A 16,829-nucleotide genomic window follows, 5' to 3' on the forward strand; every position below is an offset into this window, starting at 1 on the left:
CCTTAACACAACAATCGCACTTGAACACCGTACTTGTGCACGCCTCAATCGCTACGTGTCTGTGTCTCTGCACTAGCACAAACCGTCGACTGTGCATGTTCTTGTCTGAGTACTGTAAGCACGTTTAGGCAGGTAGAAGTGATTCAAAATCGCAAACGGGAGCACGATGCTGAGTAAACGTGTGTACATTGTTGAAAATGTGCACTGTTTCCATGATTTCATTGCGTACTTGAGAGTGTCTGGGCCCTACAAACAGATCAGTAAGCAGGGACATGACCTTGCCTCTACAGCTGGACTCTCGAGTGTTTTGGCACCGTAACCATGGTGATGGCTCTACGGAGACAGGATGTCTACATCGGGGATTTGAAAGTCATAACGTCCCTGTTGCTCTAAGCTTCATTATGCCACGGGTTGCTCTCACTTGCCAACAAAGCAGCGCACTTGTTGGATGGAGAAAGGAGTGAACATCAAATGTGACATTGGTATTTGGGGAAATTTAAACTTGGCTTAAGACAGATATGTCACCTTTTTTTAATGTCATACTGACATTAAAGGGACAGAGTGTAGAATTTTTTTTATGTTCTTTTTTTTAAACTATTTAAAAAATGTGCCTAAATAATTTCTCCCACATCAAAATAAAAATAAAATACAAATATTTTTTATGTTAAACTGTTAATTTAGAAAATAAGCCAAAAAAAATTCTACCACATAAAAATCAATTTTGAAAAAAATAAAAATCATAGGTCTGATAATCATGGGTAGTGCCTCACCCTATAGGAAGCTTACATGTTTCGCTATACAGATACACTAAGGAAACAAATTTAAGTCAGACTACAGCAAGTGTAACAAACGCAACTCACTGTTTGTGATGACATTTAGAAATGGGTTGAGCATCTCGAGTTCAACACCACGGCAAACTAAAACCACAACACGTTGTGGAGGGTGTCACTCAAAACCGAGCAGAATTTGGTCATCTTTTCCAAGCATTTGTATATATTATCTTTTTTTGTGGCTAAATGAGAATGAAACTGTTGGATGGTAAAATTGTTCAAGGTCTGCCAAATAGGACACTGTATACAAATCTTACCCCTAGCTCTTTCTTGATCTGCTTACAGTGTTGAAGAACTTAAAGTGCTGTTCCAAAAGTTTGGTGTAGCAGGATGTTTATTGGTATAGCAGTACATGGTGGGCTTATACAGACACACACGCACGCACGCACGCACATACGCACCCACGCACGCACGCACGCACGCACGCACGCACACTACTTTTCTCATGTCATTTGCAGCTCCACCCCTTGTTTTCTCTCATCTTTCTTCTATCACTCCTTCCATCATTTCCTTACTCCTTTTCCTTAACACCCTCTTCATCAATCGCGCCCTGAATCCATCGTCTTGTCATAGACTATTCCCTCCCTAAATCTTCTTCTGCCTCTCTTGTAATTATTCTGTCCTTTGACACATGCAAGTGTGACAGATGCCTGGTTCTTTTTTTAAAGGCTCACACGACAACGTCTGTCCACTTTGATGTACAGTTCATTGCGTGATGCTTCCAACTTGTGCAACTCCTCTTCAAGAGACAAGTGAGGTGCGACAAAGACATGCGGAAGGAAGCCGTCAGTTTTTTAAAAATAAAATGGGCTGCAGATGTGGTGCATATACGAGAGAGAACAATTTACTTTTCGTCCTACAGCACTTACTCGGAACCCCGGTGCCAAATGAGCCACTCGGCCGACTCGGCTCTCGATACGTTTCGTTACGAACTCGCTTGTCCAACACTAGAAGAACTCACTCCATGCAGCGGTACTGCAAATGATTCGTCTTTTTCATCAACAAATGCCACACTACAATTGAAAGAAAAAGAAACCTGGCACAAGTTTCTCTCCTGATTTCTAGGATTTAAATGTTTCAGTGTGTGCAGACCGAATCCGACTGCTGCAAGAAACCCCCCCACCCTCTCACGTTCTCCCATTACTTCACATTCTCTAGCCTATCTGGCCTGCTTGTTTGTGTCTGTGCAAAGTTGAAACAGAGCCGTGCTGTGGGAATATGGTGTACGTGTGTGTGAGAGTGTGTGCGTGTGCGTGTGTGTTCTCCATACGCATCTCTGAGGCTTGTTAAAATGCAAGCGCCTCTCTTCGCCCCACCCGCAGTTCAATAGTCCTTTAATCCGCATCGTCGGTGACCCCAAACCCATGCTTCTAACCTCTTCATGCGCACTATATTGAATGCACTAAGACCACACACACAAGCACACACACACACGCGCATAAGCGCCCCCCTCCTTAGCTCGTGGCATTGTAGCCTGGCATCCAGTCCGAGGAATTGCACACAAACAGCACATGTAATTTTGCTGTTTATGTCAGCCAACCATCACACTGACTTTCTTCCTCAACTATCTCTGTAGCGGTGATATAATAATGATTTAAGACGAGCGCCAGCAGACTATACAAGAATAATTCACCAGCCAAGGCAATGTTTTGTGAGTGTGTTTGCAATTTTACATCTAAAAAGAGGCACATCTTGGGATTGTCTCATATGTAACACATTTGTACTGCTGGAAACCTCTGCTTAGATGAGGCGGGGGGACAGATAGGAAGAAAGTTTATATGAAAATTGTGTGTGTGTGTGTGTGTGTGTGTGTGTGTGTGTGTGTGTGTGTGTGTGTGTGTGTGTGTGTGTGTGTGTGTGTGTGTGTGAATGTGCGTGTGTGTGTGTGTGTGTGCGTGTGTGTGTGTGCGTGTGTGTGCTTGGCACAAGTACAGGTACCTTTTTCTGTTTATAAACATGCTGTCTCAGACCTAGACGTGCATATATTCAGCTACACACACTTTCTATCCAACCCGTCAAAACAAACGCACATGCAGTCCCTCCACTGAATTGACTCGCATATATTGAAACATGTCCAATTCCACTTTTCTTTTTCTTCTTTTGTCAAACACATAAAAAATGCATCACACATTTTATTGGATCTGCTCTCTGAACTTTCCTCACACACAAGAAAGCAATAGCTGATCCCATCTTTGATATCCTCGTATGACTCATGTGGACACTGTGTATCATTTCGTCTTACTACAATTTGGGTAAGGTCGTTTCTGTTTTGGCATGACTGTACCCCAGTGCACAAAGCAAGTTCATTTAAAGTAGGTAGGTTGAAAGATGTGAGTGAAACTAACTTCATTTCCAGAATTTCTTCCAGCTGCTTTCGTCTTTCATGCCGCAGGCTGTTGAGATGTCCGTCTCGCTCACGCAAGGTCTGCTGGGTGGAGGACAGATGCAACTTTGTTGTGTCCAGTTCCTGTCGTGTCTTCTCCAGGGCTCCCATCAGCTCTTCCAGCTAGTAAAGGGCGAGACACACTTTAGGTATAAACAGCATGGAGACAAGCCTCGTAAGCAACTGTGCAAGGATGCTCATATGTCTTTCATTTGCACTGATCAGCTAATGACATCCATATATAAAATTCATGATTGAAACAATTGTAATAAAACAAAATACACTCAATAAGGTTGCCAGAATGAGTAAGAAAACATCTCTGTATTCCTGCATGCAAAAGCTAAATTAGTCATAATAATTTGCATATTGTTGAATTAATACCACTAATCAAAAGATATTTACCTTTAAAAGGCTAACTTTACAATCGAGGTGTTGTGTTGGCTTTTAATAGATTGTGTAGGTATGACTAATGGGCTAATGTCAGTCAGAAAGAAGGCTAAAATTAGGCTAAATGAATGAATGGAATGTACGGCTGCTTGAAAATGAGGGGCAGGTCAAATAAGCGGCGTCTGTTGTTGTAGCAGCAAGTCTTCCCTCTCCTCCTCTTTCCTTTGGCTTGCTAATTTTTTTACACGCCGGAGTGTTTGTCTACTTGAGAGCAGGTGAGATCAATGGACGCACATGCCCTCCAACCATTCGGGCCCACTTGTCCCACCTGAGCGTCTGACAGACAGGATGTGACCTTAGGGCATCATTATCCCAACACAGGAAGATTGTAATTGTCTGACAGCGAGCGCGCTACAAAAGGACGCGGCACTGTAGTCATTATTATGATGACGTCATTGAAAAAACAACAACTACAAGTCATCTTTTCTCAATTGTGACAATGTGTAAATTTCCCCGAGATAAGACATACAAGACAAATTATTGTTGGATGTAACATAAAAGAAGGGAAATGGAAATGAAAGAAGAAGTGGAAAGCACTCCACGGGGTGGGACATAAAAGAGGGAACGGGCCTCTTTTATGATGGAGCCAAATCGTTCGCACATTTTCAGGACGCTCTTCATCGCCGCCTGTTTCGTAGGTGTGTTTCACAGATGTTAGACAGTCTGCTCGCTGTTCACGCAGATCACGCTCGCAGCAGCCGGTGTAGTGCGAGTTAGCATCGCGGCGTACACAACTTTGAAAAAGCGCTTTTGAGTCATAGTAGTCTGGAAATGCACCCCCTTGCTATAAAACTAAATCGACTCAACATCCCTGGCAAGAACAATTCATCCCATAATCTTCCAATGGTTAATTCACCCAGAAAACAACACATCAAAACGTCTAAAATCACATCAAAGTCTCCCAAGCACATGATAAGCGGGGGGTGTTGATAAACGGCTAGCTTGGAATTAATTTCAGAGTTTGATGTTTTGTTTGAAAAGCTCCATTATGGGTCACCCACGTCACGTACAGATCTGTCAGCCCGACATCGGCCTACCACCCAGACTAGTCCCTTGTGTCACAATCACATCATTAATAAGGAATACAATGCATTTTAGCAAAATTAGCGAGCTAATCGGCTTAGCGGCGAGCCTGTGCGTGCTAATTTAGCTCAACTTCAAGGTAAAGCCTCACAGCCTGGCTAAGGCTTACTGAGACCGGCTAAGCTGATTGAGGGGCTCAGAGGTATGGGCCCAATCCTCCTTGTCCGTTTGCGTTGGTGTTGATGGTTCAAAGGCCTGGTTCAAATGCCACACCGGGGGTGCGCTGCAAGAGATTTGGACGGATAGCAGGAGGACGGCAGAAAAAAGGCTGGCGATAATTGGGCCAAATGAATTAAGATGGCAGATGGGTGAGAAGGAGGCTTCGGTTGATGGGCACAGGAAACCCAGTAAGTCTCCACAGAGGGTGTGAAGAAAAGTCACCCAGAGCATTAGCCATGCTCCATTTCAGCCAGTCAGCCTGATGGAAGTCTTTCACCGCATTACACATCATGAGACTGATTACTTTGAGACACAGAGAAGAAAGAATATTTCAGGGGGGGCAACTGTGAGAATTGTGCCAAGATCAGGTGATGTTTTAGCAAACCATTATTAGACTGGGCCACCGTGGGACTGCATGTTCTCATGTAGCCTCCATCTTGTTGACATCAGCGAGCAGCGAACATCATGGCCACAGAGTGGCTTGAGCACTGAGCTAAATGGTTATCTTTTGTTGGGGAGACAGCATGACTGCTCGATTCTGGCTCAGTAGGCATCAAGTCCATTCAGCGGCATGACAGCACAATGGCTCAGTATGTTCTTTGCATGTAGGGGCCCGATTATTTTGGAGGCGTTTCTCACTTCACATGGGGGGAAAAAAATTACTTGGTGCGTGTGAAAAGTCCCAGCACCGTATTTATAATGTTTGTTCCCACCTGTCACCAAAGCTTGTTTGCTAAACTTGTTGGAATGAGACGAGTGCTGTCCTAACTAAGCCTTGTTGCATAAACTGAGTTATTTTCATGAATAAAACTAACCAAATAACCAAAACAAAAAAATTAGGAAAAAAATATTTTGAAAATGATTGAAAGAAAAACCCCAACTTTTTTCAAATAAAATATTAAAAAAATAATAAATTATTTAAACTACATTTTATACTTACAAACGTAACAATTGTAGCAAAAATGTTTTACATTGGATTCGGAGCCCCAGACTTCCAGTGCTGAGGAAATTAACTGGAAATTAAGCATGAAAGCGGTATTAACTACATTAGACATTTGTAAACTGAGTTCAACTTTTTTTCTGCTTCAACTACCCATACTTTTCTTTTAGACTCCTCTTGTCAATGTTTGTCTTTCTCTGTGTGTGAGCAAAGAGGTATTCGACTCCACCGCAAAAATGTTAGCTGCAGCTGAAACCGCTGGTGGCTCCCGTCTTTCTTATGGCACTTATAACTAATGTGAGGTCATTCTCATTCAAATGCGCGCGCGCGCACACACACACACACGCGCGCGCGCACGCACGCACACACACACACACACGCGCGGGCGAAACACTCATTCAACCCGTTTCTTGACTTCCCAGCAGACACAACGATTGCAGACACATCTGCAAAACAACCAACCAGCTATCAATCACCAAAAGAAATTGCAGCACATGCAATCTTTGGGTCTGAAACGACGTTACAAAGACAAAAAAAATAATTTATTAACACATTTATGTCCTTAATTACTTTGATAAATTGCATGCTCCAAACTCAGTGAGAACAATGTGGGCTAGGTCTGTTTCTGGTTCAGCAAGACTATTTTCCTAGTGCACGACTATTATGTATTTTGTGCCACCACCGACTAAATAAAATTGAATAAATTCAACACACTATTTTTTTTCATCGCAGTTGTTGTGCCCGTCTACAAGAGAGGGGGTGAAACTTGTCCGTGAAAGATAACTCAGCTACACAGACAGGTTATAATCACTGTGGTAAAATACGTGACGTAAAAGGGTGTGCAGTGAAAACGCAAAACGGTCAACAAAACTTGTTCACTCTCTGTGTGTTAAAGCTTTCCATGAATGTCATGATGCGTAATTATTATTGAATGAAATAGCTTGCGAATAATTAAAAATAGATTATCAAAAAACTTCGCAATTATTCTTCTAGGTGAATGTAGGAAATTCTTGTGCCTAGTATCTGCTAATTATTTTTGACACTCAGAAATTCAATTGTAAATTGCATAACCGCATAAATTCAATTTCAAATTGCATAACCGCATCATCACACAGGATGCAAACAACTATATCCTATTTGGAATGTGTGGGCAGCTTCACTTTAGCTTTAACCCCATCCTGCCTGCAGTTAAACACGTTAGCCACATGGAGGTGTATCTCATACGCTGAGCTCTAAATTGCCCCTCATTGGAAGCTGAGAGAGGAAGCTGAGGGGCAAGATGATTTTATTTATGAGTTTGGATGTAAAGTAATGACGGCGAGAGTGTTTGATTTCTCAATAGTCAACACTTTCCTATACTGTAAGCCCATGACAAAATAATTTTGTTAAATCATAAGAGACATGAAATACAAAGAGAAGCAATTCAATTCAGATTTAAAACTAAGGATGTGATACTATGATATTTTTGGACTTCCATATCAGTGCGCACTAAAAAATGCAGAGCAGGTGTGTATTTTACGTGCGTGCGCATGTGCGCGTGTGTGTGTGGCCTCTACAACACCCGTGTTGAGTCGGAAAAGGATCACTCTCCACATAGGCTGATGGAACTGTGAAAGAAAACACTGAACAGAAATAATAAACCCAGAGTTTCTCTCGCCCACTTTCAATTTTGGGTTGGGGGGGTCTCGCCTTGGAGTTCACACGTTCACGCTGCAGAATAGCCGTGCCGTAATTGGGTCACGTGGGTATAGAGCCGCGGCCAACCCAAACTTCTGTTGCAAAGCACTCGTGAATATTTTTGTGTTACATGAGCGATGTTATGTCGGGTCACAGTTTATACAACCACTTACGGAGAACCAATTGCAATTCTTCGGACTCAAATCGTAGGACACCCAAACGAAGTAAATAAGGCATATGGTGATACTGACAGCAGCAATGGGATTCTCCCCGCGGGTGATGAGAACAGTGCCAAGCGGGGCAAATCGCAAGCGGAAACTTGTTGCTCGTCACGTCAGCACCACACAGCTGGAGGTGAGCGACAAACCCCTTGCGCACACGTACAGAGGAAGCCTGTGTGCGTCAGCCCCGCAGCACTGTAATTGGACGTGACAGACGGCCAGTAATTCGATGCAACAGAATCAACAAGTGCTGCTCTGACCCCGCCCAACAGAGATATGCGCACACACATTTGAACGAAACGAATACACCCCTCCAAGCCCCCTGCTGAGAAGGTGCTGCTGTTGCTGCTGCTGCTGCTGCTGCTGGGATCCAAAACTCCCACCTCAGAGCGAATATCTGTCCATCCTCTCTGTGTTGTGGGACTTTTATTAGCTATGAGAGAATACCGCTGTCATTCAAGGATACACCGACAAGTACTGGTATATTGGTGTTGGGGGGAGGGGGGGAGAAGAAATGGATGGATAATTGGCTCTACAGCACCAGTCATCACCCAGGTCCCAAAGGAAAGGTCATTATAGAGTATGACCCTTTCTGGTGGGATGGAGGGATTATAATCATTACAATAAAGCGACAGGGAGTGAGAAAATGCAAACTTCCAGCAGCTGTGTACACTGCCCCAGAAAGCACACAATCACACATATTACATATACACAAATTTTTCACATATGTACGTATAGACTATACACATTCAGTGGCGTGTTGCTTTAAGTATGTGGGAAGTGATTATTGGGAATGTGACAGGTGCATAGACTATGAAAAGAAGAAAGTTGAGAAAGATCACGCCCGTCTTTTACAGTAAAAAAGTAATAGAAGGCCACTTTGGGAGCCTGACGTGACCACTTTGGAAGTGTGCCCCCTTGGTGTTGACTGAGTGCAGAGTGGTGCGATAGAGATGATGAAGCAGAGAGACGGTATCGCTTTATCCCACATAAACTCTTCTGCATGGATGGGAAAGCGGGAAGGTGGAGGCGCGGCCCAGTTTGTTTGTGCTTATCCTTGGGCATGTTGTGTTCCACATGAATGTGGAGATAAATGTAGAGCAGTAGCAGTGAAATGGGGAAGCAACATTGGGGTTTCGATAGAGCACAAGGAAAAGAAATGCAAAACAGTAGAGTGTTCTGACACATGTAAAAAAAAAAAGTAGGCGTGATGAAAACATATATGACAGGCCAAAGTATCTCCAACACATGCAATTATTTTGATATTTCCAAACCTGCGACAAAGAGTGTGGATGTCCATCAGGCTGTGCATCCCTCCTTACTTCGCCAGGCACTGTCTGTTTTTGAATAAGAGGGGACTTGATTTGCCTTGAGAAAAAAAAAAAAAAAGAATTATAAAAATTGAGAGTTGCTAATATAATTCCTACCATGATCATTGAAGCAAACGTTTTATGACAGGGTCACACGAGGCAAAAATAAACAACCACTGCGAATGTGTGACTCATGGCAGGCAAGCTGAGTGATGGAGTTGAGGCATACGTGTAAATCTGTCAACTGCAAAGCACATGGACACAAAGTACACAGAAGATGATGAAACAATTTTTTTCATTTACCACTGATAATGATTATAATGATTTATTTCAACTTTTAACACATATCAAACATCCCATTCCAACATATAGGTAGCAAAAGTCTAATTAAAAAAAAACAAAAAAACAACACCCATATGTTTGGTACTTGTATTTTTGGGAAGTAAAAGGTGGAAAGGCAAGAAAGCTGACAGTGACAAATTAGCGTAAGAGAACTCTCCGGCACTGTAAACAAGCTGTGAGCAAGCAGCTGCTAAAATGTGCCACATTATTATTCCACATCCATGCTGGCGTGTTGATTTTGGGTCAGCGCTACAAGCTGCCCCCACACGTGAGCAAATATTTGCTGTCATTTCACCCAAAATGTTGCTTGTGTGTGTCCAACATATGAGTGATGTCGGTGAGTGATTCATTTCAATACGCTTAAAAAAAGATGATGAAAACATGTAACACACACTCAATTGGCACAAACACACACACATTCACTGAATATGGACTAAAAGCAGTTTAGTTCATCAACCATGGGCAAGATACATTCTAGATATTGAGTTTTCATCTTTTCTTTTCCAGGGCAGTGCTATCATTAATTCACACCTAACTATTGTTGAATGATTTTGATGTGCAGAAACTTGAGAGCTCTGACCTGAACACCTTTGGGATAAACCACAAGAGTGACGGTGTCTCTGATCTCAGAGCTGATATTCTAGATAAAAAAATTCCCAGATGCACTCTGACATCTCAAAGAAGAGTGGAAGCAATTATAACAGTGACCTCTAGATTGTTTTCCATTCTTAGTTCATATCATTGTCAGGTGTCCCAATACTTTTGTTTCCATAATGTAGACACAGAGAAGATCATTAGATGAATAAGTCTGTCTCTGTCAGACTACTACTCTAATGACATCACACTCAGTCAAGCACATGTTGCAATATTTCCTTTTGTTATGCGTCTACAACTGTGCAATACTTGAATATTCACCTGTTTCCATCTTTGCACAATATGACATTTTCTTTTTTATTTGCATAAACTAAAGTAGTATTACTCCTAAACTCATATACACTAAAAGTCAGTTTTAGGAACAGGGCCATGAGTAGCGAAAATCTGCATGTAATGGAAGCACGTTTAAATGCATTGAAAAGAAAAAAAAAGTGAAAAATAATTATTCAAAAAAGAAAATGAAAAACCTACATTAAGGCCAAACAAAAAATAAAAATATTGGGGAGTTTTTTTTTTTTTAAATCTGCAAACAGGTAGAGGGGGAAACTAGAAAAGTATAAATGTCATTGCTCAGTAGTACTGTTGTGTTTTTACTGTGCATATGAAAATTAACATCTTGAATCAAACCTAATCTTTTTATTAAAAAGTTCATTTTGAGTCTTGCATTTCCTCCTACTATCCACAAAAATAACACGCATTCCAGTATCTCCTTTAATTGTCACGAAGTATACGCACATCGTCTATCAAGAGAAGGAATTTGTTTCCACCGCAACGTATCCGTGTATGTTTGCATAAGCTCGGAGGCGTGTCCACTGAGAAGTTGCTGGCCATGAGGGCATATCAGCTCTCACGCTGTTACCGGCGCAGGTGTGCAAACCCGCAGACATGCTGGTGTCTTTTGATAGCTAATACAGTGCCATCAAAGCCATCCGGGCAAGGTTGATGAGGTATAAAAGTGTGAGTAAGTGTATCAGGGCTTCATGCGCCTGCATTAAAATTTTAATGGCTATCGGAAGGGACGATAATATTTTAGTGCAGCAAGATTTTGAAGACAGACAGTTGTTGGAGGGAGAGAGAGAGAAGAAAAGCACAGCGCGTGAAACCTGATAGATTTGTAAGTCATTTTTCACATGTCCTTGTGCTTCTTCCACCTGGACCACTCGCCACAACATTGTTCCAACACAAGCAGATCCGGTTTATTGCTGGTTCCGAGAGCAGCTGTGTTTTTATCTTTTTTTTTAGAGCATATTTTCCCATCAATCTTATCCCAAAGTCTTTATTGAAATGTGTTTTATTGGTCTGAACTGCTTCTTGGGTTGACAAAAACAAAGTAACCCACCAAGATAATCCTCAATCATTATCTATTGTATTATATAAAATATACAAATATAAATGACTCAGATATAATTTGAAGACTCCAAGTTCCAAAAGGTTTGTGGCCCACTTAGTTGTAAGACGTTTGGAATGCGCAAGGACTGATTATATTGTGTAAACGTGCAGAAAATATGTGCAAATATCGCTGTGAAAGGATTTTAAGCAAGTCGGCAAACATCACGGTTGCGACTGTGTCAATGTGGCGTTTGTGGAAAAAGAGGTAGATACAATCTAAATGATGTACATTTTTCTTTTGGTGGAACCTAAAAAAAAAAGAAAAAAGAAATGCAGGGGGGAGGAAGCAGGAACTCAGAAAGTTTAGAGTGCGGCACTTGGGTCAGCACTAAAGTTTTATCTGGGGCATTTGTCTTGATGCAGCGCTGAAAGATCCAAACACGACAAGGCTGTTTATTATTTATAGATTCTTTGTGGTGCTTATGCTTCTTATCGTTGTAAAAATACCACGTGACGTGTTGCCTGTTCGTGTACAGTACGATGAGTGAAACTGGGAAAAGACAAAAATGACTTGGCAAATGTTATTTTATGCTATTTAGCTTTATGCTTTCCAACATGAAACGATGAAAACTTGAATGAATACTATGATGACTAGGTGTGTTTTCCTTGACGAGTTCAAAATTTGCAAACCCAGCAAATTTGGCTCCAGATTATATAGATCTATGCAAATGTGTTTTGGGTGTGGGTTTTACGAATAAATCGGATTACAGCAGCCCATCTACCTCCAAAATACACGTCAAACTCAGAATGAGGCAAATACTGCCTTGTCATGGAGCACATCAAATCCGTTGAGAGCGTCCCCACCAGTTGCATCACTGTCTGGGGTGGTAGCTGCACTGAACAGAACTTGAAGGCCCTGCAGCGCATAGTGAATACGGCTGGTAAGATTATTGGTGCTTCGCTCCCCTCCCCTCCCTGAAGGACATTTACACCTCCCATCTCGCCCGCAAGGCAACCACGATTGCGAGTGATGTGAGTCACCCAGCTCACTCTTTGTTTGACCTTCTGCCCTCTGGGAAGAGGTACAGGAGCCTGCGCTCCCGCACCACCAGACTCGCCAACAGCTTCTTTGTCCAGGCTGTTAGGACCCTGAACTCGCTACCCCCTTCTGCGTAGCGTGCGGCACTGTTGCGCTATTTTCTGGAATGTGTGCTGTACGCTCACTTGCTCCTTTTTGCTCCTCTTATTTATTTATTTGTTGTGTTATTTATTCGTTATTTATTCAGCAAGCTGTTGTTTACTTGTCTACTTGATTGTCTATTGTGGGCCATGTCTTGTCACCGTGGGATAGCGGGGAACGAAATTTCGGTTTCTTTGTGTGTCTTTGGCATGTGGAGAAATTGACAATAAAGCTGACTTTGACTTTGACTGCATATATGCATAATGCAAACCTCCCTTTGACTGAAACTCTTCCTTACATACCAGAGTGCTTAGCAGGTCACTAACTGGGTTATACTCAAACTGGGAGTCTGATTTATTTTCTCAAGTTATGTCTCCATATCACTAAAGAAATGCTCCAAACTACAAAAGTAAATCAACATGCGATACGTCTGACTGTTCCCATTTGACACTAACTTAAACCGTGCTAATAAATTGTTCCCATGAAACAAGAAATTAGCAATAACAAATATAAACAAAGATTATCAGTGCTAAGATGATGTCATGGTTAAGATCTAAAGCGGTACTTTCCATTGTCAGCTTTCTTTTGCGGCTTTGTTGTGAAAGTGTCGCATCATCTGGTTCTCCTTAGCTCTCCACAAAAGTGAAAACAACTTGTTTTGTCATTTGCAAACATTCGCACAGAAACATTTGTCCACCCATGTGTGCACAGAAACATCCCATAGCACACTGATTCCAATCGAGGGCACCTTGAGTACCGGGAGAATTTATACAACTTCATTTAATTTTTCCTAAATTTGTGACATATTCATGTAAACTTGATGGAAGCATTTTTTCAAGAGGAATGGAGATTATGGCCTTCAGATTGCTCCTTTTCAGATAAAGGAACTCGAAAATGCACTTCTCTTAGGACACCCAGAAAGGTGTCTTCTGTATGTTTTTTTTTTTTTTTAAGCGCTCACCTCTCAAGATCATTTATTTTCTTCTCTCGGCCAGATCTGTCCACCTCAGCGTCCTTCAGCGCTGCCATCAACCTGGCAACCTCTGCTTGCGACTTTCCAGATTCCTCCCTGTAGCGAGCCACTTCCTGCTCGAGAAGCCTTAGACGATCCGTGATGTCCGGGCACTTGCGCAATGTGTCCTCTGGGTTTGGGGCCTTGGGAGGAGGCAAGTTCATGTGTCAGATGCATAGAGAGTCTAGCAATTGGATTTTGGAAAAAAAAATACAAAAATGGGCATTGATATTTATTTATTTGTTTATTATTTTGAAAAAATGGACGGCCATTGATATTTATCTATCTATCTATTTATTTATTTATTTATTTATTTATTTATTTATTTATTTATTTATTTATTTATTCAAATAAGGAGAATGCAAATGAATGAACATCTGTATTAAAACAAAAGTTCTAAATATTTCATATTATAAGGTACAAAGCTCCGTAGTCTCCTGGCAGACCAATACATGACGAAAGAAAATATAACATTTGTACAGATATCATGCTGTATACTCCTATTGGTAATAGTAGCTGCTGACAAGGAGCTATGACGTATAAATAGAGAGACAAAACATTTGGGATATTATGAAAAATGATTGCAAATTGCTGACTTAGCAGTCAGCGTGACAAAGCTACTTTAACAAGAAGCCCCACAAAAAATCTCAGTCGAAGAAGAGCTACATTCAGTAATAGTCAAACGCACCTTCTCATTCAACAGCATGAGAAAGTTTGGGACACAAGAGGGACATAATAACATGGAACCTACCATGGAACTTACAGCTGGAACTGCGTCTATTAGAGCTGCCATCTAGAGGGCAAGATGAAGAGGAGATAATCATTAGCTCTTTCTTCGAGTAAAGTAAATAAGGGACAAATGACAATATAACAAAGCCATCATTTGTGATTGTTGCATTTTATATATAGCGACAATGCATTTACAGTCAATGAAACAAAACCAATTCTGAAACAGCAAAATCGTTGTTTTCCGGTTTTCAGCCTGAAGCAATATTTGTCTCTTTAAAAGTAGCCTTTACCTCCCCAGGCCTGGGGATGAGCAAATCCAACATCATGGGAAGCGGATGTGGTGCTTTAAACAACTTTGAGATGAAAAGGCTCCGCTCGCAGCTTGACTGAGTCAGATCGCAAACATCTGCAGGGAATGTGTCGCCGTACCAATTGACTGTGACCGTAAACTGCAACATCTTTAAGAGATTTTCCTCACACAACTACAGCATTTACTCGACTTTTTTTTCTTTCTTATAGACATCGCCACACAAACCACATCAATGCAAGAAAACGCTATTTTGTTCAACCCATACAAGGAAGTTAGCACTTTATAAATCATACAAATAATGACGGGATTGCTCACACTGCCTGACAATTTTGAAGTTCGTTGAGCTTCGATCTCATCTAACTCATTCTGATTTGAAAATTGCCTCTAACGCGAAACCCAGGAAGGGGAAAGTATTGCTCGCTCGTCGAGGAACACACACATTTGCGCATCCAGCGAAAGTTTACATTCCGGCTGCTGACGACAATAAATAATCCAATTATGGCAACACTTCTGTCAGAGCGTAAATCTGCTGCCTCCAAAGAGTTATCGAGCTGCCGTCCCCTTTTTGTGGCCCGACACTCGGCGAGATATCGTTTAACGGGAATGAAATGTGTGCGTGCATGCTTTTTTATGACTATAAAAGAAAAGTCGCTCATAAATTCTGGCCATGTGACAGCCTATGTGCTGGTGTGTGTGAGAGAAATGGGAGGAAAAAATACGATTGCTTGGCACCCAATAAGGGATGGAAGGATTTTTATTCCTCCATTAATCACATCATTTTAATATCAACAGCCTAATCCTCTCTTAAGATATATCTAGTGCAGGACAATCCTTCTATGCTGATGACTAAGATTATTGTGGATACTATCCGGGATAAGGAATTAAAGATGCATTTTGGATGCGGGCAAAAAAAATATAATATATAAAACCAATATTTTGGTTTACCAGTTTCCGTAAAGTTGTGAAAACACATATTTGGTGACAAGCTGACCTAAGTTACGTTCAGATAGTTGTCAGACATTTAACACAAGAGAAGCTGCATATCTGAGCATGGTTGGAAGTTAATAAGCCAAGCTAACGAGTCTACGTAGAACACTGGAGAAATACGGTATTGTTTTAGGCTTAGCCTCATGCTAACCCGAATATTGTCGGCCACTTAAAGAGGCAAATCCGCTGATTACAGCCACTTGAGTCATCCACTGCCATTGACACATATACACGTCAAAGGTCTTTTTTAACTGGGTTGACAGTGAATGAGTTAACTACCTTTCCATTTCAATTTACAAACTAGATTAAAAACACAAGGTAAACGTATGTGTTTGATATAGTCCAAGTACAGTAATCCCTCGTTTATCGTGGATAATTGGTTCCAAAAACCACCCGCGATAAGTGAAATCCGCGAAATACGATCACCAACAAGTACTGGGCAGGCTAACAAGTTAGTGGAAAGATGCTTATTCGCGATCGTGCTAACACGCAAAAACGGACTTCTAAAGGAATGTAAACGAACATTTGGAGCAATACTACATTGTCCTAAAGGTTAGACACGTTTCCTCAATTTAGAAGTCTTATTTTGACTTTAAAAAATATTTTTTTAAATCAAAAGAATCCGCGATGTGGTGAAGCCGTGATAAACGAAACGCGAAGTAGCGAGTGTAATGTTCACAGCAGCTGTGAATATACTGTGCCATGAATGTATAGCGCCCCCGGTGGCGAGGGGTTGGTGTACAACAGAGAACGGTGTTGCAAGTGCGGACGTGGCAAGAAAGTACAAGACGATCAACACATCCAAACGAGACAACATCCTTCTTTTATTCTTTAACAGGACCCGGAGATATTATAGCGTGGGATCACTGAATTGTCAACGAGTGGTCTGCGGCTATCTAGTGGTCTGTGGCGGTATTGCAGGTGGTCCATGAACTCAGACATGAAACTTGATAATGGATTGTAACGTTTTTAAAAATAAAATGCATGTATTATTTAGACTTGATTTATTTTCCAGCTAATTTTACGAATCATTTACCCATCCAAATGTTGTTTGAGAGTGCCAATATAGATACACACATGCAAATAAATAGCTCTGGAAACCCTTGATATAGTCTACGATTCGACATTTATTTATTTTTGATTGGTTGAATGTATTTGAAACGGTTCTTAGTGATTGTGTTTTGAAACTTGTGGTAGACTGTAGATTGGACCGTACATACATTCCACTCACAGTCT

The 16,829-nt window shown here is 41.4% G+C and overlaps 1 protein-coding gene across 6 annotated transcripts in view; it reads right to left on the bottom strand.

Annotated features, from left to right (window-relative positions):
* Positions 1-16,829, bottom strand: part of LOC148401394 (ERC protein 2-like) — a 118,437-nt gene that overhangs the window by 61,459 nt on the left and 40,149 nt on the right. For all 6 annotated transcript variants that reach the window (XR_015853178.1, XM_088356562.1, XM_088356572.1 and 3 more), the window contains 4 exons: positions 14,319-14,360; positions 13,517-13,710; positions 9,015-9,108; positions 3,176-3,336 (listed from right to left, as the gene is read on the bottom strand). Coding sequence is in view for 5 of the 6 variants with exons in the window: in XM_088356562.1 (XP_088212688.1) it covers positions 3,176-3,336; positions 9,015-9,108; positions 13,517-13,710; positions 14,319-14,360 (491 nt within the window). In the remaining variant the exon portion in view is untranslated. The remainder of the gene's footprint in view (positions 1-3,175; positions 3,337-9,014; positions 9,109-13,516; positions 13,711-14,318; positions 14,361-16,829) is intronic.

Source organism: Syngnathus floridae, chromosome 2 (assembly GCF_059516105.1).
Source record: "Syngnathus floridae isolate MCC-2025c chromosome 2, RoL_Sflo_1.0, whole genome shotgun sequence".
In the NCBI taxonomy this organism is placed as follows: Eukaryota; Metazoa; Chordata; class Actinopteri; order Syngnathiformes; family Syngnathidae; genus Syngnathus; species Syngnathus floridae.